Raw genomic sequence first — 23477 nt, forward strand, 5'->3', positions numbered from 1 at the left:
AAAATATGTGTAAGTTCTGCATGAGGAAAACCACAAATTCTGGTGAAAGACCTAAATAAATAAATGGAAAATATATTCCACGTTAATGAATGTGAAGATTATGGAAATGCAAAGTGCCCAGGATAGCCAAAACAATACTGAGGAAGCAAAAAATTGAAAGGCTGACAGAATGGAACTTCACGACTAACTATAAAGCTACAGTAATCAAGACAGTGTGATGCCAGTGCAAGAAGAGACAAACAGATAATGGAAACAGAATAGAGAGCCCAGAAAGAGACCCATACAAATACGGTCAACTCATCTTTCATAAAGAGACAAAGGTAATTCAATAAAGAAAAGATAGTCTTTTCAATAAATGGTGTTATATGCAAAAAAATGAATCTAGACACTGACTGTACACTTTTCACAAACATTAACTTATAATGAATCATAGATGTAAATGCAAAGAACTATAAAACTTCTAGAAAATAAAATAGGAGAAAACCTAGAGAGCCTGAGTTTTGGTGATGAAGTTTTAGATGCAACACCAAAATCACAATCCATGAAAAAAATAGTTGACAAGTTGGACTTCCTTTAAATTAAAAACTTCCCTTCCAAAAACACTGTTAATAGAATTAAAAGGCAAACGTCAGACTGGGAGAAAATATTTGCAAAACACATATCTGATATATACAAAATACACAAATGACTTAAAACGTATCAATAAGAACCCAATTTAAAATGATCATAAAGTATCTCACCAAAGATATACAGATAAAAGATAAGCACATTAGAAGATGCTCAATATCATACACCATTAGAGAACTATAACAAGAAAAGCAATGAGATAGCACTGCATATCTACTGGAATGGCTAAAATTTTAAAAACTGACAATACCAAATGCTTGTGAAGATACATAGCATAAGAAACTCTCATTCAATGCTAGTAAGAAGCAAAATGGTATAACTATTTTGGAAGACAGTTTGTCAACTTCTTACAAAGCTAAACATAGTATTACCATATGATGCAACAATTGGTGCTCCTAAGTATTTACCCAATTAAGTTGCAGACTTACATCCACATAAAATCTTGCACACAAGTGTTTAGAATAGCTTTATTCAAATTGCTAAAAATCAGAACCAAACAAGATATCCTTCAATAGGTAAATAAACAGTGGTACACTTATACAATGGAATATTATTCAGCAATTAAAAGAAATGACCTTCCAAGCCATGAAATATCATGGAGGAACCTTAAATGCTTATTGTTAAGTGGAAGAAGACAATGTGAAAAGGTTCTATACTGTATGATCCCAACTATATGACATTCTGAGGAAAGCAAAAGTATGGAAACAGTAAAACATCAGTCATTGCCAGGGGTTGGAGGTGAGATAATAAACAGTAAAGCACAGGGAATTTTTTAGAATTGTGAAATTATTTTGTATGACACTTAAGTGGTAGATATATTACATTATATATTTGTTAAAACCCATTAAATTGTACAACACAAAGAGTGAACCTTAATGTAAACTATGGACTTTAATGATAATGTATCAATATCAATTCATTGATTATAATGCACCATGGTAAGTCAAGATGTTAACAGTAGGGGAAATTGTGTGTATGTGGTAGGGGTGGGGGAGAATAATATGGGAACTTTGTAGTATCTGCTTAATTTTTCTGGTAAAAAATATATCTATTTTAGCCCATTTTCTAATGAAATGGAGTGTAGTTAAAATTTGTATTTAGTTACACATTTTTATAAGTGTTTAGCTCTTTTTTTTTTTTCCTGAACTTTCTCCATGCCTTGAGTGACAAACTTCCAAGGTGAAGTTCAGAATAAATTCAATCAGCCACTCAAATTGTACTTTTAGGCTTGACATTGATGAACAAATTACTGAGATTCAACTTTCCTGTTGTAGTGCCATTTAGTTTCAAGATGCACAGTTTATGAAGGAACAGACCTAATGCACTGATTTCCTAAATCTCATTTTCTTCTGTATTGATATAAGAGTATCACTGTGAAGTTTCTTGAAAACTAAAGTTTTATCTAAAAACTAATGATCCGGTACACGATTTGTGCACATTGAAAGGAAATTAATTAGAAGGTGACCAGTGGGGAGGGACTGGGTGAGACGGGCCGGACACGCCCTGGAGCCAACCTCCCTCGGTCCCTCCCAGGCCGGCGGCACCTGGAGCACAGCTGCAGCTCAAAGGCTGTCTATGGAGTGAGCGGGATCCCTCTGGCAGATGGGGTCCTGCGGCCTGGTGGTATCGCGTGGTCCTGTGAGGAATCGGGCTCCCTCCTCTCTGGTTCCAGGGTGCACTACCCAAGAACTGCCGCTGCCAAGTCACCACAGCTCGGCAGCTCCTGTATTGAGCATCTGCCCCCTGGTGATCAGTGCGTGTCATACCTACCAGCTGGTCGGCCAGTCAGACAGTTGCTTAGCCTTTTATATATATAGATGTTCTTCAAACATTACTATGCTCCCAGGCCGGCGGCACCTGGAGCACAGCTGCAGCTCAAAGGCTGTCTATGGAGTGAGCGGGATCCCTCTGGCAGATGGGGTCCTGCGGCCTGGTGGTATCGCGTGGTCCTGTGAGGAATCGGGCTCCCTCCTCTCTGGTTCCAGGGTGCACTACCCAAGAACTGCCGCTGCCAAGTCACCACAGCTCGGCAGCTCCTGCATTGAGCATCTGCCCCCTGGTGATCAGTGCGTGTCATACCTACCAGCTGGTCGGCCAGTCAGACAGTTGCTTAGCCTTTTATATATATAGATGTTCTTCAAACATTACTATGATGATGTGTCTTCCAGATATAATAAAATAATAAAAACAGGGGAGGGAGGAGAGGATCTTTTATAGAAGATCTAAATTCACATTAAGAGGATCTGAAGAGTATCAATTTTATGACCAACATTTAGATATAACTTGTGAAATTTTAACATTGCTAATATAAAGAAATTCTACAACCAACCAGATAGGGAAAATCACATGAACTAAAAACAAGTTTTCTGTGATGGTTGTCAGTGACAGTTGCCTAGTACTTCTGATTAACCTTCCTTCTAGGCACCTAAGAAGAACACACTTCCTCCAATAGATCTATATTCCCAATTTATATATTTTAAACAATACTGATAATGGAAAACAGTAAAATCCGAAAGTTCTAATTTCCGTTTCTTAGATAACATAGTCAATACACACTGTTTAAATAGATTTCACACAGCCCACCTATTTAAAATTAAATAGTTTGGTAATACTTTCAGTGTGACAGACATAATTGGTCTCATATACTGTATAAGAATGTGAAAAGAGAAAATGAGGCAACTAAGCAAATATGATAATGAGGGAAAGTAGAAGACAAATCTAGAAAATGTGAATGGACATATGAAAAAATTGTTGTGTTAGGGTTAAACAATAAAATAATGAGAAAAAAAGAATGCATGGGGTGACAGTTACCTAATCCACAAAGAGAGACAAAACCTATTTTACTGGGTTAGTGTAAGCAATAAATGATAAAGCAAAGATAAAAGGCACAAGGTACATGTCCAATAAATGCTAGTTTGCTTTTTTCACTGGCAATCACTGATTCTTCAAGGACACAAGACCATGATAAAACAAACATCAACTGAAACTTGTCACTGTGGGGAAAAATAAGGCAAAAAAGATAGCCCAATTCAAGTATATCGCCCACACTTTATAAGGCTTTTCATGTTTTCAACGATTTAAGGGAAAAAAGCAAAATGTTAATAACAAAATAATGAAACACATTTCAGCATTGTCTACAGGAATTGTCACAAGCCTACCAAAGCAAACACCAGAAATAAATAGCTTTACCATGGTCTTTCCTGATCCTCGGGGTCCAATAATGAGAACGGAGTTACTTTCTCCATGGATAGCAGTTCTTTTTAGCAGCTCAATTAAGTGTCTGAAATTACATAAACAGGCCCAAATTTAAAAAGCTGGAATAATTTTTAGGTATTATTTTTTAAAGCTAAATTTGAATATGCATAGAAAATGGGTATTCCTTTTTTCTTTCTCTCTGGGCACTTGACTTATACTCTAAATAGTCCTACACAGAAACAGATTGTTGGCTAATACTGATTCTCTGGAAATCACAAGAAGAAATCAAGTAAGTCTGAAATATCTTGGTCTTTATGCTAGTACTAGAGGCCCGGTGCAAGAAATTCGTGCATGCGGGGAGGGGTGTCCCTCAGCCCAGTCTGCACACTCTCCAATCTGGGAACCCTTGATAGATGTCTGACTGCCAGTTTAGGCCCGATCCCACCAGGACTGCTGGCTCCCAACCACTCACCTGCCTGCCTGATCGACGCCTAACTGATCCCCTCCCGGCCTGATTGCCCCTAACTCTCCTCCCCTGCTGGCCCGGTCACCCCTAACTTCCCTCCCTTGCCAGCCTGGTCGCCCCTAACTGCCTTCCCCTGCCGGGCCGATTGCCCCTTACTGCCTGCCCCTGCCAGCCTGGTCACCCCTAACTGCTCTCTCCTGCCGACCTGGTTTCCCCCAACTGCCCTCCCCTACTGGCCTGATTGCCCACAACTGCCCTTCCCTGCTGGCCATCTTGTGGTGGCCATCGTTGACCACATGGGGGTGGCCATCTTGTGTGTTAGAGTGATGGTCAATTTGCATATTACCTCTTTATTATATAGGATGGGGTAAGAGACAACAGTGACTGCTCTTAGGCCCTTTCACTCTACAACTGGCTGCCAAGTCTTAGGTATAAGAAGCTCAGAGTTATCTCTACAATACCAGATAACAAAAACAACATAAGACTAAAAGTTAAAATGCTTTCTTATTATGGAATACTTATATCTCTCTTGCTTCATGATACTTAATGTTTCTATACCCAAAGCAAAAGGTTTTGTTTATTAGCAATGCTTAACCCTACCAGACCGCTGTACCGATTTTTCGGTAATTTCCGAATCTCTGGTGACTCCTAATTTTCGGTACTTTGCCTAGACCTATTTTCTACAATGTCTCCAAGTTCCATCTTATTCTAACCACTTGTTTGCATGTAACTAACATTTTTCTATATCATGTTGATTTTTTCTCTTTAATGCTCAGGAGCCCCGGTATAGGGGACAGTTAGGTTCAGGGCCTCAGGTCTGGTAGGTTTAAGATAAAATTTGTATATGGTAATATCTGCAAAACCTACAGTGCATCTGTAAGTATACTCGTAACATACAAGGGAATAGCCAAACTTACTTATATTGTACTTGCACTCCAAACAGGTTAGTATGTGAACTCTGATAACAAAATCTTTCACGTAAAATTCTTTGTACCTGATGAAAATAAAGTAAGTATTAAAAAATACTATACATGCAATCAAAATGAATGAGAATATACATTTATAGGAGTCAAAATTAGGTATTAATGAGTCAATTCAACCCTCCCTAAATAACTTTTCTTCAAGATCTCTGGCACCATTTTCATGAGTTATAAATTCAGCAGTTCTTTTTATCTTGTTTTTTTTTTTTTTTTTAATAGAAAAGGTGGAGATTTATTGAAGAACAAGTACAGACTCCCACGTCGGGAGGGGTAAGGGTCCCCAGTTCTTTTTATCTTAAATCCCATAGAAAAGATGAGAATTTAGTTGTGAAGGTTTCAACAAGAGAGAGAGAATTACTTGATTTAGCTACATCAGAATTTGAGGGCTGTTTTAATACATGTGAATGAATGTATACTTCATTGAGAATAACATGTCAGCAAAAAAACTGAGAGGCGATAATCTAATAATGTCACCTAATCTCATAATGCTCATGTACCACTCCTCAATCTCTAGAGACCAACACATTTAAATTGCCTTAGCTCAAGCCCTACCAATCTGTACCTGCCATAAAGGTCAGGATTCTGAGAGAATTAAAAAAGTTTAGAAGTCCCTGTAGTTATTTAGTACTTATTAGATGCAGAGCACAAGATTACTAAAAGAGCATGACCCATGACTTAAAAAAAAAAAATTAAAAATTTGCAAATATACTGTGCAGAAATGACACATTCAAGAACAACCTGCATAAAAGTATTAACAGCATATAAGAAAAAAGAAAATGCTCAATTATACGGAAGAAATCACATTCATGTAGGCTATAAAATAAAAAAATCATTGAAATAAACTAAGAAAATTTTCTTGTAAAGAGCTAAATTTTGAGGTCTTCATAGAATAAAGGGCACAGACTTAGTTGTAAAAAATGTCATAAAATCTAGCACATTCTTTAAAAAGATAGGCTATTGCCCTAGCTGGCTTGGCTCAGTGGATAGAGTGTCAGCCTGCAGACTGAAGGGTCCTGGGTTTGATTCTGGTCAAGGGCACATGCCTGGGTTGCAGGCTCAGTCCCCAGTGTGCGTGCGTGTGTGTGTGTGTGTGTGTGTGTGGGGGGGGGTGCATGAGGCAGCCGATCAATGATTCTCTATAATCATTAATGTTTCTATCTCTCTGTCCCTTCCTCTTTGAAATCAATACAAATATATTTAAAATGGAAAGCAAAAAGGAAAAGATGGGCCATTAAAGACATTTCTTTTCAGCATCTACTGCTGATGCAGAGGTACCCCAGGGACACAAACTTTAGGAGGCTTCAGATTTGGCTCCATCAACAGAAACAAGAAGCCTCCAAGATTATTAATTCTTTCCAAATAGAGAGTGTGGGACTGATCCTTCATGTATCAAAGAGATACATGAGTTCTCTTTACATGCACCAGAGTATAAACAAAGCAAATTATTCACTGGGGATAAAATAATCCATACTTTTCATTATAGAGGAAGTGAAAAGAATAAGAAAATTGGTGCCAGAAAAGCATTTTACAGTTAGTCCTTTCTAAATCTTACTTTTAACTCTGCACTCGCTTGCTTTTTTCTCGATTCCTTTATTCTAATGCTAACCGTGTTGAGTCACACTCAACATCCGAGTGCAAAAGGTTAAAAAAAAATCTATAAAATGGAGACACTAACACTTTTATGACAAGCCTGTTTTTCAGATTAAATAAGGCAGCTATCTCAAATACAACATAGGTATTGGACCGGTAATAGCTAATACCTGTAAAACATTTAAATGAGCATATATGGAGGATCAACAAATCATAATGTTTATTCCTCTACCTAGATAATATCACTAGAAATTAAAAGACAAACCTCAGTCCTTTTCTTCCTTCATTAGTCTATTAGAGAGGAGACAACTAAATATAAAATATTACAGGGGTAAAGTGAAGTGAAGCTGTAGTAAGTAGTCGGAGATTTAAAAATCCCAAAGTGATTTTAGGTAGAGGTCACATAATTGTATGTATGTACAGAAATTAATGAAGCTGGCCCTGGTTGGTGTGGCAGGTTCAGTTCCTGGTTGGAACATGTTTGGAGGGGAGAGGTGCACCCGATCAAAGTTTCTCTTTCACACTGATGTCTCTCTGTCTGTCTCTCTCTCTCAAATCAATGAAAAATATGCCCTCGGGTGAGGATTTAAAGAAATTAATGAAGCTGTACATGAACTTGTGCCCTTTATGAAAAGATGTAAATTATACTTGTTAAAAAATTTTTAACAGAATTAAACATTTTCCTTCAAAAATAAGAACAAGGTTTTATAAAGGGATGCCAATACCATTTAGTTTTAATTTAAAAATAATGTAGTTCTGATGATCAAGCCAGATAAAAAGAAATGCCAGGGTAGAAATACCATGCCCATTCCCTCCTAGATTCCTTAATAGAGATATGTATAGCTATATACTTAGTATTTGAAATACAGTATGCAACTATCTTAAATGTTCATGATACTCTAGGAATATAAGTGAACTTCCTTGATGTGATAAAGGGCATCTACAAAAACCTACAGCTAATATAATGTTCCACAGTTAAAGGCTGAATGCATTTCCCCAATATCAAAAACAAAACAAGATTGTCTGCTCTTGCCACCTTTATTCAATATTGCACTGAAGGTTTAGCCAGAGCAATTAGATAAGAAAAAGGAATGAAAGTCATCCAGTTTGAAAAGGAAGGAGTAAAACTATTTCTATTTGTAGATGACATGACCTAATATATAGAAAATCTTAGGGAATAAACTAATAAACTATTAGAACTAATAAATGAGTTCAGCAAGGTTGCAGGATATAAGATTAATATATAAAAATCAATTACATTTAGATATATTAGCAATGAACAAATAAAAATAAAACAACTTCATTTATAACAACTTCAAAAGAAATGAAAAAAACCACAGGAATACATTTAGCCAAGGAAGTACAAAACTGGGAAGATAATGTTAAACTAAATTGAAATCAGAATCACACTTAGGAAGACATGTAAAGTTAGAATCCCAACTACCCAAAGACTTAAAATGGATGAAATTAAGTAGAAGCATATGACATTCTGCCCCTTAGAATGGAAAGAGTTATCCTTCATAAGTGCTAAGGGAAGAATTCAAATTAAGAAGATAACTATTTCTCTGAGGACCTTTGCAAGGTAACTAGAATTTGAAATTAATGTAAATATATACTAACCTGTGAAAGGTACTCTGTATGTATTAAATTGTTACTCTTTGATTTACGACTGCTCATTTCAACAAATTGAAATCCTTAAAAACAAAACAAAACATTTTAGCATGAATATAATAAAGACTATTGGCTTAAAGTATTTAAGAATTTACCATTATAGAATCAAATTAAACGCATATTTTAAAACATGAAAAAATGATCAAATTTCTAAAACTTTAAATCCTCAGCCGAACCTATTGTGGTTTCTCCTCACATCCATCCCACAGAATCATCCTTCCCAAAGCCTTTGCTTTCTTGATCAGTCTTAGTCATTAGAGAATAGATAAATAAAATGCCTCTCCTGTACACATCCATAAATGCCTCTATTTCTCTTTATCCATAATCAAACTATATTAAATAAAATTGTCTATTTAACTGTCAGAGTCCCCAAATTGAAGGTATTTAAAAATTCCAAGCTTTTTAGCATTTTGGCAATGATAACTGAAATGAAAAATATATATGTACTATTGAAAAATAACATAAAATTCTCTTTGAGGGCAACATACTCATTGATAAACACCTAGGCTGAAAGATACCACTTCCTTAGCACTGATTTCCTATAGGAGTACTTCACTAGTCAGGTAATAATAGCTTAAGTAGTGTTTACTTACTAGCATATAACAGGAATTGTTACAAGTGCTTTGCATGTATTAACTCATTTAACCCTCAAAATAACTCTATAAAATAACTATTACTACAATAATCCTTTAAGATTAGCAACATGAAATAATATCCTCACTCTGGTTCTTTGAAAAGGGTCTACAAGTTGACATCTGAAATTACAGAAGACTGGGTTCAAATCCTGGAACAACTGTCCCTTAAATGATAAGGACTAATTACTTAAAAAGCGGGAGAAAGCTTTGGTAATATGCCTCATTTTTTAGAGCTATATTAGCTATTTCACAGTATTTTTGGAATTAAAAAACATACGCCCTACCCCCCTTTTTATGGGTTACGAATACATTGCTCAGAAAAGTTAAGTAAAATGTCTGAGATTGCAGGGTAGGTGTTTAATCTGCCCCCTTGCATCAAATATGTCAGGTAAGGCATTATTAAAAGCATGCATTTTTCTTCTTTTGGGGATCATCCATGAAAGAAACACATGCACTCTTTTTTTTTTTTAATTTGGTTGGTTTTTTATTTTTTAAAATAAATTTTTATTGTTCAGATTATTACAGATATTCCTTTTTCCCCCCATTCCTCCCCCCCCCCACTCCATACCCTTACCCCCCACCACTGTCCTCATCCATAGGTGTAAGATTTTTGTCCAATTTCTTCCTGTAACCCTCATGCCCCCTTCTCCCCGAGAATTGTCAGTCCACTCCCTTTCTATGCCTCTGATTCCATTACATTCACCAGTTTATTCTGTTCATATTTTTTATTCACTCGATTTTTAGATTCACTTGTTAATAGATATGTATTTGTTCATAATTTTTATTTTTACCTTTTTCTTCTTCTTCCTCTTCTTAAAGAATACCTTTCAGCATTTCATATAATCCAGGTTTGGTGGTGCTGAACTCCTTTAGCTTTTTCTTGTCTGTGAAGCTCTTTATCTGACCTTCAATTCTAAATGATAGCTTTGCTGGGTAGAGTAATCTTGGTTGTAGGTTCTTGCTACTCATCACTTTGAATATTTCTTGCCACTCCCTTTTGGCCTGCATAGTTTCTGTTGAGAAATCAGCTGACAGTCATATGGGTACTCCCTTGTATGTAACTAACTGTTTTTCTCTTGCTGCTTTTAAGGTTCTCTCTTTGTCTTTTGCTCTTGGCATTTTAATTATGATGTGTCTTGGTGTGGTCCTCTTTGGATTCCTCTTGTTTGGGGTTCTGTGCACTTCCTGGACTTGTAAGTCTATTTCTTTCACCAGGTAGGGGAAGTTTTCTGTCATTATTTCTTCTAGTAGATTTTTAATATCTTGCTCTCTCTCTTCTTCTGGAACCCCCAAAATTTGAATGTTGGTACATTTGAAGTTGTCCCAGAGGCTCCTTACACTATCTTCATATTTTTGGATTCTTTTTTCTTTTTGCTTTTCTGGTTGGGTGTTTTTTGCTTCCTCGTATTTCAAATCTTTGACTTGATTCTTGGGATCCTCTGGTCTACTGTTGAATTTCTGTATATTATGTTTTATTTCAGACAGTGTATGCTTAATTTCTGACTGGTCCTTTTCCATTTTTTTTGGCATTCTCATTAAGATCCTTGAAGGTCTCACTAAGTTCCTGGGAGGTTTCTAGAAGATTCTTGAGTAACCTTATAACTGTGGTTTTGAACTCTATATCCAGTAGTTTACTTTCCTCCATTTCTTTCATTTGTGAGATGTTTCTTTGTCTCCACATTTTGGCTGCTTCCCTGTGTTGATAGAGTGGCCTTGTGTGGGGTTACAGAAACTCTGAAATATCCATACATACAGGGGAAATAGGTGAGGAAAAAAAAAAAGCAATAAATATTGATATGTGCAGTAACTTGGATGGCTCTCAAGAGCATTATGCTTACAAAGGAAAAAAAAAGCCAATTACATTTTGTGTGATTCCATTTAAATCACATTCTTAAAATAACAAAACATTTAGAAATGAAGAACAGAATTATGGCAGCTATGAGACAGGGACAAGGTTGAGGGGTGGGTATGACATGAGGGATTTTCTTATAATGGGACAGTTCTGTATCTTTATTGTGGTAGTAGTCACACAAATCTATACATGGGATCATAGCACAGAGACACAGACACAAAAGTGAGTGCAGGTGAAAACTGCTAAAAGTTGAATAAGGTCTTTAGTTTATTACCAGTGGTATACCAATGTAAATTTCCTGCTTTAAAATATTACACTACAGTTATATAAGTCACCCTTAAAAGAAGCTGGATGAAGGATTTACTGGACTCCATGTACTTCTGTGAGTCTATAATGATTTCAAAATAAAAAAGTTAAAAAGAGAATTCTAATATTATGGCTTTTAAAAACTACGTAATGATCAAAATAGTGATTAGTGGTCCAACCAAATCTTTATTATCTGCAAATAGATGCTTAGAGTAAGTTTGGTTGAATTTTTTCCTCAAATTATACCATTGGATCTTGGGACTCCTTCTACTTCCTATTGTGCTTTCTATACTATAATTTTACTTACTATTCTAAAATAGTAGAACTAGATATAAAGTGTAAGAGTAGATGAATGTCTATGCAGGACTAAGTGAGTTCTCATTTTGGTATCAAATATAAACCTAAGTGACTAAAATTTTGGTAGAAGCTACTACTACTTATTCATACTATTTCAAGGAGCAGTGAAATGGGTAAGTTTAAGGAATGATTCACCCTGATATTACTGCTTTAGCTTCTATAATTGCTGTATTATCAGTTTCCAGTAGGTCCTTCTCTCTAAATTGTTTTGCTAGAGTGATTAAACCTAATAATCAATCTCAGCCTTTCAAGTAACAATCAGTCTATGCTATTGTCTCAAAAATTTCAACTCAAACCACTTCTGTTACTAGTTGTCTCTATCCCACTTTCAGATCACCATTATTTCTTGTCCAGCTTCTTTACTGGTCTCCAAGTCTTACCCCCATTTATGATAACATCTACACTAATAAAAGAGTAAAGTGCAAATAGACCGTACCTTTGACCCCCACCAGCCAATCAGGAGTGAGTATGCAAATTAACCCAACAAACATGGCGGGTAAATTTGCATATGCAGGCGCTGAGAGGCCAGGGGTGGGGTGGGATGCCTGAGTCATCGCCATGGCAATGATGCAGGCATTCCACACCACCCCCGGCCGCTCTGGGCCTCTGGGCAGCATGGGAAGGCGGAAAGGTGGCTCCGGGCCGGAGTGGAAAGGCGGCTCCAGCCGGAGTGAAGGCGGTGCCGGCAGCCAGGGGAAGGAAGGCCCATTCTTTCAGGAATCTTCGTGCATCGGGCCTCTAGCTTTCTCACAAAAACCCTTTCCCGACCCCCCAAATTCTAAATTCCAAATTCCCTAACATCGTTTAAAAGGAATGACTACTTTCTCAGCTTATTGAACTAGCTCCTTCTCTTAATACTGTGCCTGGAAAATCAACCATTCTCTTTACCCTTTCTCACTCCAAAATCAGTTCTTAAACTGAGACTTTATTTTCTTGGGAATACTTTCTGTGACACCCCAACTCTGGCAAATGTGTAAGGGTTTAGTGTTCCTAAAGTGCTTTCATGATATATGCAATCTTCCTCTTTCTTTCACACAACTTAATTAGCACAGGTTAATGCAACTAACTCTGTGTTTACTTGTCTGTTTGTTCCAATAGACCAGTGGTTGGCAAACTCATTAGTCAACAGAGCCAAATATCAACAGTACAATGATTGAAATTTCTTTTGAGAGCCAAATTTTTTAAACTTAAACTTCTTCTAATGCCACTTCTTCAAAATAGACTCGCCCAGGCCATGGTATTTTGTGGAAGAGCCACACTCAAAAAAGGGCTTAGAAACTATGTTATAATGTATCCAAATCAACTAGTAAATGTTAGCAGAGAGTTGGTCTTCAAAACAATATTTGATAAATGAATAAGTGCTTGGCAGTGGAGGATGTCCAGAGGTAAACTAAGCTGCCATAAAAAGACAGGTTAGCTTAAATCAACTGCTTAGTAAATTTTAAATTTTCAAATAACTATATACCATCACTCTAAAAAAAAACTGTCAAGCATAAAAGAACAATAAATTACAGAAACAGAGTAATTTATTTTCTAATTCAAGTAAAATAAATGCAATATATTATCTTGGTAGTGTCACAGCAACAGAATTTCAAAATGGTTAAAATATAATTTAAGAAATTTATTTGAGAAGTCACAAGATTAACAAAAGATAAAGTACGCAAAATTTTTTATGAATATTTTTTAAATCAAGTTGCAGACCTTATTAGCTACACATCTGGTAATTCCTGATTATGTCTGTTTATAATACAAGATTGATAATGTAAGAAATGGACCTCTGTGATCCATCTCCAGCTTGGTCACCTTCTGATGGAATTTGCTGAATTTCCCGAAGGCAAGCAGAATATAGGGAGGAGGAAAGAGGATGTAGGAACAAAGAACTGTGCATGTGGGGCAGCATTATGGTGGAAAACACCCCCAGGCATTGGCCTCAGCTAGACAGGGAAGATGAAGGTAGCTAGAAAGTCTCAGCCAATTTTTTTTTTAATGGCCCAATGGGAGACAGCAAGACCTAGGTGACATATGAGGGAACAGGTGACCTCATAGTACTCAGCCAATGAGGAACTGGAGGAGGGACTAAATAAATAGGCTATGTTCTCTGCTATGTGTGTGTATGTGAGCGCGCACGTGCGCAAGCACGCCAACGGATGCCAGCTCTCAGGAGTGTATTAAAAGTCTCATTTTTGCCATACTTCTGTTTACAAGTCTGTCATTTAAAATTTGGACAGGTGGGCCATTACTCACAATAGCTCATTATTAACATTTTTAAAAGATTAATGAATATAATCTCCTTTCTAGAATTAAGTTAGCATATTTTATATTTTATTTATACTGGCTTCAATTAAGAACTTGGAGGACTAAGAGAAATAGTTCTAATGATTAAAATTACTAGTCAAAATCTGTACTTTTACTTATTTATACATGAACTAGAATGAAATTCGTGAACAAGATGGAGGGGTCCCTCAGTCTGGCCTGCGCCCTCTTGCAGTCTGGGAGCCCCCGGGGGATGTCTGACTGACGACTTAGGCCGGCTCTCCATCGGACATCTGGCAGTCGGACATCCTTAGCGTTGCCGCAGAGGTGGGAGAGGTTCCTGCCACCACCGCTGCGCTTGCCAGCTGTGAGCCCGGCTCAGGGTTTCTGGCTGAGTGGTGCTCCCCCTGTGGGAGCGTCTGCCCCCTAGTGGTCAGTGCATGTCATAGTGACTGGTCGTTCCACCATTCGGTCGATTTGCGTATTAGCCTTTTATTATATAGGATACTCCAATAATCCTCCATTTCTTAGCTTATAAATTTTCAGTGATTTGGATTACTCTCCCTACTTGTTTCAAAGTTGCTATTGTTGATGCCAGTTTTAGCATGTCTGAAAAATCTGGCAACACATTTTAACCTTTTGCACTCGGATGTCGAGTGTGACTCGACACAGTTAGCATCGGTAGCAGCTCTTTTTATACTCTTTGAATGTATCAATAATTTGAAATATAAAAAAATCCAAATAAATAAGTTTGTATGAAAAGAAACTCCAGTTTTTTATTCTACTGCCACACTTTGTAAAATCTGGGGTATTTAAAAAATTAAATTCCGAGTAGAATAAAGGAATCGAGAAAAAAGCAAGCGAGTGCAAAGGGTTAAATTTATGATCAAATGTATAAAAAAATTGGGTTCAACGTTTTGTACATTTTTAAAATTAAGCCAGAAAAAGAAAAGGCAAAGAAAGTTAAGATGAAGACACCAGAATTTTTCTAGTATTTTTAAATTTTCCTTAGAAAGTCACAAGTAATGAAAAATAGAAATACTTGGGAACACTATTCAAACACTATTTAAACTTTCTTAAACCCCCATTTTTGCCTCTATAAAATTTGAAACAAAAAATATTATGTAATCCATTGTGTAGATTAAATTAAATGGTTTACTTGATATGCCATGTGTCAAATGCCAAGCACAGTGATACAGACTACTGTTTATAAATTACCATATTACATCGAAGAGAAGAACCAAGAGAAGTGGGGGTGGCGGTGCCAGCAGCAAAGCACAGAATCAGATTCCTGTTCTAAACAATTTCTTGGACAACACTTCTTTGATGGTGTGTTAAAGTACCAAGTGCAACTTGAACTAAAATATACTACTCCTACTCAAAGCTGTGAGAGTGGACTACAATGGTATACATTTACTGAGTTTTCCTCAATCCTATCTAATAAAAGAATAACATGCAAATTGACCATCACTCCAACACACAAGATGGCTGCCACAAGATGGCCAGCAGGGGAGGGCAGTTGGGAGGGACCAGGCCTGCAAGGGAGGGCAGTTGGGGGCGATCAAGCCTGCAGGGGAGGGCAGTTAGGGGTAACCAGGTCGGCAGAGAAGGGAAGTTGGGGGCGACCGGGCCTGCAGGGAAGGGCACTTGGGAGGGACCCAGGCCTGCAGGAGAGAGCAGTTTGGGTGGACCAGGCCTGCAGGGGAGACCAGTTAGGGGTGACCAGGCCTGCAGGGGAGGGCAGTTAGGGACAAACAGGCTGGCAAGGAAGCAGTTAGGCATCAATCAGGCTGGCAGGGGAGTGGTTAGGGGATGATCAGGCTGGCAGGCAGAAGCGGTTAGGGGCAATCAGGAAGGCAGGTAGGCGAGCAGTTGGGAGCCAGCAGTCCTGGATTGTGAGAGGGGTGTCCGACTGCCCGTTTAGGCCCGATCCTACTGGCAGTTGGACATCTCTTGAGGGGTCCCAGATTGGAGAGGGTGCAGGCTGGGCTGAGGGACTCCCTCCCCCACGCATGATTCGTGGACCGGGCCTCTAGTATAAAATAATTTTAAATACTACTAATAAAAAGAAATTATGGGTAGATCAAATCTGTATAGAGTTACATGAACCCCAAAGACATCAAATCACTAATGCAAAGAAGCCATTCAACACTTGGAAGTGATCATAATAGTTGGGGCCATCCCGAGAGTTTCTGACTTAACAGGTCTAGAGTAGAGCTTAAGTATTTACATTTCTGATAAATTCCTTGATGCTCCTGCTATAGTGAAAACAAGAATGGAGAAAATTGTTGCTAAGATCCACACAAGGAAGATACTTTTTTTTTTAAATTTCTTTATTGATTAAGATATTACATATGTGTCCTTATTCCCTCGTTACCCCCCACCTCTCATTCATGCCCCCAACCCCCTGTTGTCTGTGTCCACTGATGAGGCTTATATGCATGCATATAAGTCCTTTGGTTCATCTCTCCTCCTTACCCCAACCATCCCCTACCTTCCCTGAGGTTTGACGTTCTGATTGATATTTCTCTGTCTCTGGATCTATTTTTGTTCATCAGTTTATGTTGTTCATTATATTCCACAAATGAGTGAGATCTTGTGATATTTATCTTTCTCTGCCTGGCTTATTTCACTTAAGGCTAGGTGCTTCACTATTCTGAATGAGATGACTGCTCTGAAAATCCAGGTAAATTACCACAGATACTCTGTTAAGAGTAGTAAAGAAGGAAAACAACAACAGAAAAACTTACTATTTACTTTTTTCCATTTGCTGGTCTTGGTTAATAACTATTTAACCTACTAAATTACCTGCCTTTATTTATTTTATGTACTTACCAGAGGCCCAGTGCATGGATTCATGCACAGGTGGGGTCCTCCTGGCCGATCGGGGCCGTCTTGCCCAGTCCTGATCGGGGCCGATTGGGGCCAATTGGGGCCGGCCAGGGGGAGGGACTGTGGGAGGTTGGCCAGCCATGGGGGGGTGGGGAGGACGGCAGGGGGAGGTTGGCTGTGGTAGCACACTGACCACCAGGAGGCAGCTCCTGCATTGAGCATCTGCCCCTGGAGGTCAGTGTGCATCATAGCTACCAGCCAGTCATCCAGTTGTCCAGTCTTAACGGTCGCTTAGGCTTTTATATATATAGATGTGAGAATTAAAGTTGACTGAATCATATGACCCTTTCTCTATATGTACCACTAAACCACATTTTGGAATACAAATATGGCAGTGACTAGTTTTTTTGTGTTTTTTTTTGTTTTTGTTTTTTTTACTTTAAATTTGAAGACATTAAAAACTCTTAAGCACATAACTAAAAATAAACAATGGAATTTTACCCATGTATAAATATATACGCATACAACTCTCCAAGCCATTATATTCATTCATATAAAAGCCAAGTAAAGGACACCATTCACTGAATATTCACAAACATATACAATTAAGTTAATTTGTTTTTCATTAATGGTCTTTCTTCTAGATGTTCTTAAATGTCCAGATCTAAAGCACTAAACTTAAAGGCTTCCTAGCTATGGTACCCAAATATTTTATTTCCATCCAAAAGCTGTCAATACAGAAAAAAACAAAGCTATAGGCAACTATAAAATTTTTCTGAATTCTAATAATACTTCTCATCTCTCTAATTACACTGCAACATTTTTAGGGTCCATGTAGCATAGTAGAGTCAAATTGTAGGGTAGTTAATTTATAGGCAATTCATCTATGATGGGATTTCACTATTTGTAATTCCTTATATCTCAGTGCATCTAGCAAGGTACCTTTAATGTGGTATGTCCAATGAAAGCATTCTTCTACATAAAACAAGAGTACAAACTCACAAATTATTAGACTTTTTATTTTTAAAAGACAAAAGAAAATATGCTAGTACTAATGAAATTTGGACAAAGGGTAACATTAAAATATGATTAGAAATATAGCCGAAGCCGGTTTGGCTCAGTGGATAGAGCGTCGGCCTGTGGACTGAAGGGTCCCAGGTTCGATTCCGGTCAAGGGCATGTACCTTGGTTGCGGGCACATCCCCAGCAGGGGGTGTGCAGGAGGCAGCTGATCGATGTTTCTCTCTCATCAATGTTTCTAGCTATCTATCCCTCTTCCTTCCTCTCTGTAAAAAATCAATAAAAATATATTAAAAAAAAAAAAAAAGAAATATACACAAATAATAAATTAAATATCTGCTTTACTCTATATCAGTTTCCCAAATATCAGTATAAATCACCTAGAAAAACTCCCTTAAAAGGTGATTTCTGGGTCTCAGTCATAAATCTGGGAATCTAGAGAATGTTCCCTCATTGACTCTACTGTATCACCAGATCTAGGAACCACTGCTCTATGTCATTGGCTCAAATAAATGAGTGGCAATGTAGCTTTGAATTTTCTACTGTCTTATATCATTCTACTCAGTTAAGGCACATAAATAAAGGTGGATACATATATACGGTGTAGAAGATTCTCACTACACCAATTCCAGAGCACTTCTATATTATAAATCAGAAAGGTACTGAACATGTAAAATCTATACCTGCATTGAAAAAAACAAAAATAACAGGAATTATAAAAATATGCCTTCTTCTCAGAATAGCCTATCTGCATTTCCCAGAATACTAAGATCCCTAGGATTTACACCTCTATAATCGAAAGAATATTAAAAAGTTAATACTGAAATATATTCATTGACTACTACCTACTATAACTACATTTGAAATTTTAGAGTTTTAAAAACATGTTAACTAAAGTAGGATGACTATTCCCACACACACAAAAAAAGCTCACATCCAGCCAAATGTCAAGCGTTTTCCCAACCTAGGAATGCTAAAACAAAAATCTACTCAGTATGCTCAGCCAACTTATTGTCTTCATTTTAGGCTGGATCTAACACTGTCTTTCAGAGTAACAGAACACTAAACCATGGAAGGAAAACCATTATCTCTAGACTCCTAAGATAGTCCCTTAAGTCAGATTACTTTTTTTTTGAAATCTGATCTATTGACCAAATTTAGCTTAGTTGACTGACTAGCAATAGCACACATCCATATTATGACAAGATTAACCCTAACTTTGAATATTATTATTTTATATAAGTTCTTTGGTAATATTAAGTTATGTATAACAAGATATACAAAGAAACAAATGTTGAGCCCATTCAAAGGAAAAATATAAATGAACTGAGGCTGCCTTTTAAAAAGACCAGATGGCAGATCTACTAAACAAATATTAAAACAACTGTTTTAAAGATGCTCAAAAACCAAAAATAAATAATTAATTAATTTAAAATTATACATGAACAAAAAGGATATGTCATTAAAGAAATAGAAAACCTAAAGGAAACAAAAATGTGATTTTGGAGATGCAATAATTTCCTGGCTATGATACCAAAGACACAAACAAAAAAAACAAAAAAGGCAAACTTCATAAAAATGTTAAAATTTGTGCATTAAAAACACTATTAATAAAGTATAAAGGTAACCCACAGAAAGAGAGAATATATTTACAAATCACTAATCTGATGAGTGATTAAATCCATCATATATATAGTAGTAGAACTTCTAAAACTTAACAACACAAAAGCAAACAACCCAATTCAAAAAATGTGCAAAGCATTTGAAGACATTTCTCCAAAGAAGATGTACAAATAAACACATGAAAAGATATTCAATATCACCAATTAATAACTGGAGAAACTCAAACCAAGAGTAAAATGATATCTTTCCATATTTATTAGGATGGCTACTATTAAAACAAAACAGAACAAAACAAAAAAGTGTTGGAGTTGATATGGAAATATTGCAACCCTTGTACACTGTTGTTGAGAATATAAAATATTAAAGCAACTATGGAAAACAGTATGGCAGTTCCTCAAAGAATTAAAAACGGAATTACCATACAATCCAGTCAATACACTTCTGGGTATACATGGCAACAAATTAAAATCAGAATCTCAAAGATATATCTGTACATTCATGCTTACAGTAGCAATATTCATAATTGATAAAATGTGGAAGCAGCCCAAGTGTACGGTGAGATATGAATGGACAATCAAAATATAGTATACCAGAGGCCCAGTGCATGAGTTTCATGCACTGGGGGGGTGGGGGTGGGAGGGGAGAGTCCCTCAGCTCAGCCTGTGCCCTCTCGTAGTCCGGGACCCCTCAGGGGATGTTTGCCTGCCAGCTTAGGCCCAATGCCTCCAGGGATCAGGTCTAAGCCAGCAGTCAGACATCCCTCTTGCAGTCCAGGGCTCTCACAGTCCAGGACCCCTCTCTCCTTACCGCCCACCTGGAGTGGAGGTGGGAGAGGCTCCCGCCACCGCTGCTACGCTCGCCAGCCGTGAACTCGGCTTCTGGCTGAGTGGCACTACCCCATGGGAGCGCACTGACCACCAGGGGGCAGCTTCTGCACTGAGCATCTGCCCCCTGGTGGTCAGTGTGCATCATAGCAACTGGTCATTCCCCTATTCGGTCAATTTGCATATTAGGCTTTTTATTATATAGGCTATATACAATGAAGTATTCAATCTAAAAAAGGAGGCAATTCTGACATATGCCGCGACAGAGTTGGAGCTTAAAAACAATGTGCAAAATGAATTAAACCAATCACTAAGAGACAAATACTGTATAATTCCACTTACATGAAATAGAATAGTCAAAAATCTAGACAAAAAGCAGAATCTTGGTAGCTAGGGGTTGACAGGCAGGGTAGCATGAAAAATTATTTTTAGAGTTTTAATTTTAAAAGATGAACAGTGTTCTAGAGATGAATGGTGATGATGACAGCACAATAGTATGGAATGTATCTATTCCATATCACTGACCTGTACATTTAAAATTGTAAATTTTATGTTATGTGTATGATAAATTTTGTAATGTATACTTTGCCAAAATAATTACTGAAAAAAATGTCATAGTAAAATTAAAGAAAAAGTCAAACGTTAACACCACAAAAAAATAAAAGGCTAGAAAATTCTAGAAGAGTTCTGCAAAGCTTCCAATTTTAATCCCACTGTCAAAAGCGCAGAAATTCTCACGAAACATCAAATAAGTTGAGAAGCAAACTCAAACAATCATAATTCAGTTGTTTCATTATAAACCTAAAGGAAGAATTCATCAGGCCTCCAGGCAGAATAAAACCTACAGGGTAAAAATACGAAATGTTGAAAGACAATCCTACCTTATAATAGAGAAACATGCAAATTGACCGCACCTCCGCTATGCCCATGATTGGGCCTGCCAGAGGCTGGGGGCGGGACTCCGGGTGGCCTATCCGGCCGGTGGGAAGACCAAGATGGCTGCCCGCAATCCTGTTAGTTCCCGGGGTCCGCAGGGCGATGGCCACCCGGGGGTGTGTGTCCGGGCCGAGCCGGGTGCTCCGCGGGGGTCCCGGGGGCGATGGCCACCCGGGGGGGCGCTCCGAGGTCGTGTCCGGGCCGCGCCTGGCGCTCCGCGGGGGTCCCAGGGGCGATCGCCACCCGGGGGGGGCGTGTCCGGGCCGAGCCCGGCGCTCCGCGGGCGTGTCCGGGCCGAGCCCGGCGCTCCGCGGGGGTCCCAGGGGCCATCGCCACCCGGGGGTCGTGTCCGGGCCGAGCCCAGCGCTCCGTGGGGGTCCCTGGGCGATCGCCACCCTGGCCTAAATGGCTGGTGCTGAGAGGGATCAATGGGGCCCGTGGAAGGATCGGGAGGTAGTTGACCAATGAGGGCATCTGCAGCAGCTGGATGCAGAGCTCCGGTCCGCGTTCTCCAGTTTGGCCTCCGTGGGGTCCGCGTTGCACCCATAGTGGCCGAGTGGGGATGCTGCATGAGGCCAGCTTCCCAAGCCAGGCTGCCGAGGGAGGGAGGGCCTCTGGGCTGGGAGCACTCCCCCACCCCAGTGGACAGGACACAGAGAGCGAGCAGCAGAGAGCTACTAGGGGTGGTGGGTGTGGTGGCCTGGCTTCCAAGAGGCTAGCTTCAGCTGCTGTGGCCTGCGCTGAGGTGGCTGGTGGTGGGGGCAATTGCGGGGGCGCATCCGAGGCTGGGGCACTGGGAGACGTGGGACTGCAGTCCAGAAAGCGAGGCTCCGGAGGATCTGGTCACCGACCCCCGGCATTGAAGCCGCCTCCTACAAGATGTATCCTAGCCTAGGTGTGTGGGAAGCAGGTTCAGGAACCTCTCCCTTTGTGGCGCCAGAGCCCAGGCCTGCCAGCGCCCCAGAGGAGACCCCCGCCAGGATCGGGGGCTTGACCGGTCTCTAAACCAGGGTGGCCATTAGCCCAGGCCTGCCAGCACCCCAGAGGAGACCCCCACCAAGATCGGGGGCGTGACCGGCCTCCAAACCGCCCGCAGCCCTAGCCCAGGCCTGCCAGCACCCCAGAGGAGACCCCTGCCAGGATTGGGGTCATGGCCAGCCTTCAAACTGTGGCGGCCCCTAGCCCAAGGAGGCCTCCTGGCCGAGGACGCCTGAGTCTGTTCTTGACCTAGGGCCGGGCTCTCCCCGCAAGGGACTCAGAAGCCACCAGAGTCTAACTGCCAGTCTCTGGGAGTACATCCACTGTCCACCAAAAAGTAGGGCCATCAAACCATTCAGTCTCAGTGCAGGCACAGGTCCGTGGCTGACGGGGTGGAGGGCAGACCAAAACAAAACAGCAGAAACACCCTGCCCACCTGGGCGGGTACTGCTGTAGTCCACGTGGCCTGGGCAGTGTAGAAAGCGCTACCTTCTCCCAGGTCCTGTGCTGGCACTGCCGCCTCACTCACCCTCAAGCCCCCCGAGTCCTGACAGCAAAGTGTGTGGGGCATTCTGTAGGAGTTGTGCCGTTCTGGGTGCTTTTGCCCAAAGACACACTTTGGGATGAATTCAGAGCCACATCTCATTTCCCATGAGACTGAAAGAACCATGTAAAAGGATTTTGACAAAAGCTTTCCACATCTCTGTTTATTCTTTTGAATCCATAAAACGACCTTAAAAAAAGCATTCGGGCCACCTAAGAAAGAATGCATTTTCTGGCCAGAGCACGCAGGATTCTTTTGCCCAACAGGTTAAAGGGAGCAGAGCTGGCACAGTGGGAATGGCCCTGGTGCCCTATGAGGAGACCGGGGGAATGGGGTTGCCGAAATTCCATAAGCCTCTTGCCACCTTCTCCTTTGCAAACCACACCATCCAGATCCACCAGGACTGGAGGCAACTGGGAATCACAGCCATGATTTGGGACATGGTAAGCAAATCTTGAGGGGCCTCTGAAAACATCTGCAACTGATTATAAGACTGGTCTTTATTTAAAAAGAAATAAAAGAACAGCTTTGTTGAGATATAACCCATATACTGTACATGTCACCTAAAGTGTACAATGAACTGGTTTTTTAAAGTAAATTCAGAGTGGTACAACCATCACCATGCTCAATTTTTAAATAGCTTCATGACCCATCCCCTCCAAAAAAAACTTCTACCCACTGGAATCACTTTCCTGATCATCTTCCCCAAAATAGATTGCACTTTAAAGGTAGGTAAAGGAAAGTTGAGGGAACTTAAAACACTGCACAAAGGATATTGTAAGATGACA

The 23477-nt window shown here is 39.5% G+C and overlaps 1 protein-coding gene across 2 annotated transcripts in view; it reads right to left on the reverse strand.

Moving 5' to 3' along the window:
* Nucleotides 1–23477, reverse strand: part of ORC4 (origin recognition complex subunit 4) — a 76130-nt gene that overhangs the window by 31373 nt on the left and 21280 nt on the right. The window contains exons 1-4 of one of the 2 annotated variants that reach the window (XM_054722949.1): nt 9956–10104; nt 8479–8552; nt 5206–5282; nt 3817–3907 (exon numbers count right to left, since the gene is read on the reverse strand). In XM_054722949.1, the coding sequence (XP_054578924.1) occupies nt 3817–3907; nt 5206–5282; nt 8479–8535 (225 nt within the window). In that variant the 5' untranslated portion in view covers nt 8536–8552; nt 9956–10104. Of the gene's footprint in view, nt 1–3816; nt 3908–5205; nt 5283–8478; nt 8553–9955; nt 10105–23477 lie in introns of those variants that run through there. The other variant, XM_008138706.3, reaches the window with a different exon arrangement.

The sequence above is a fragment of the Eptesicus fuscus genome, chromosome 11, assembly GCF_027574615.1.
Source record: "Eptesicus fuscus isolate TK198812 chromosome 11, DD_ASM_mEF_20220401, whole genome shotgun sequence".
NCBI classification, from domain to species: Eukaryota; Metazoa; Chordata; class Mammalia; order Chiroptera; family Vespertilionidae; genus Eptesicus; species Eptesicus fuscus.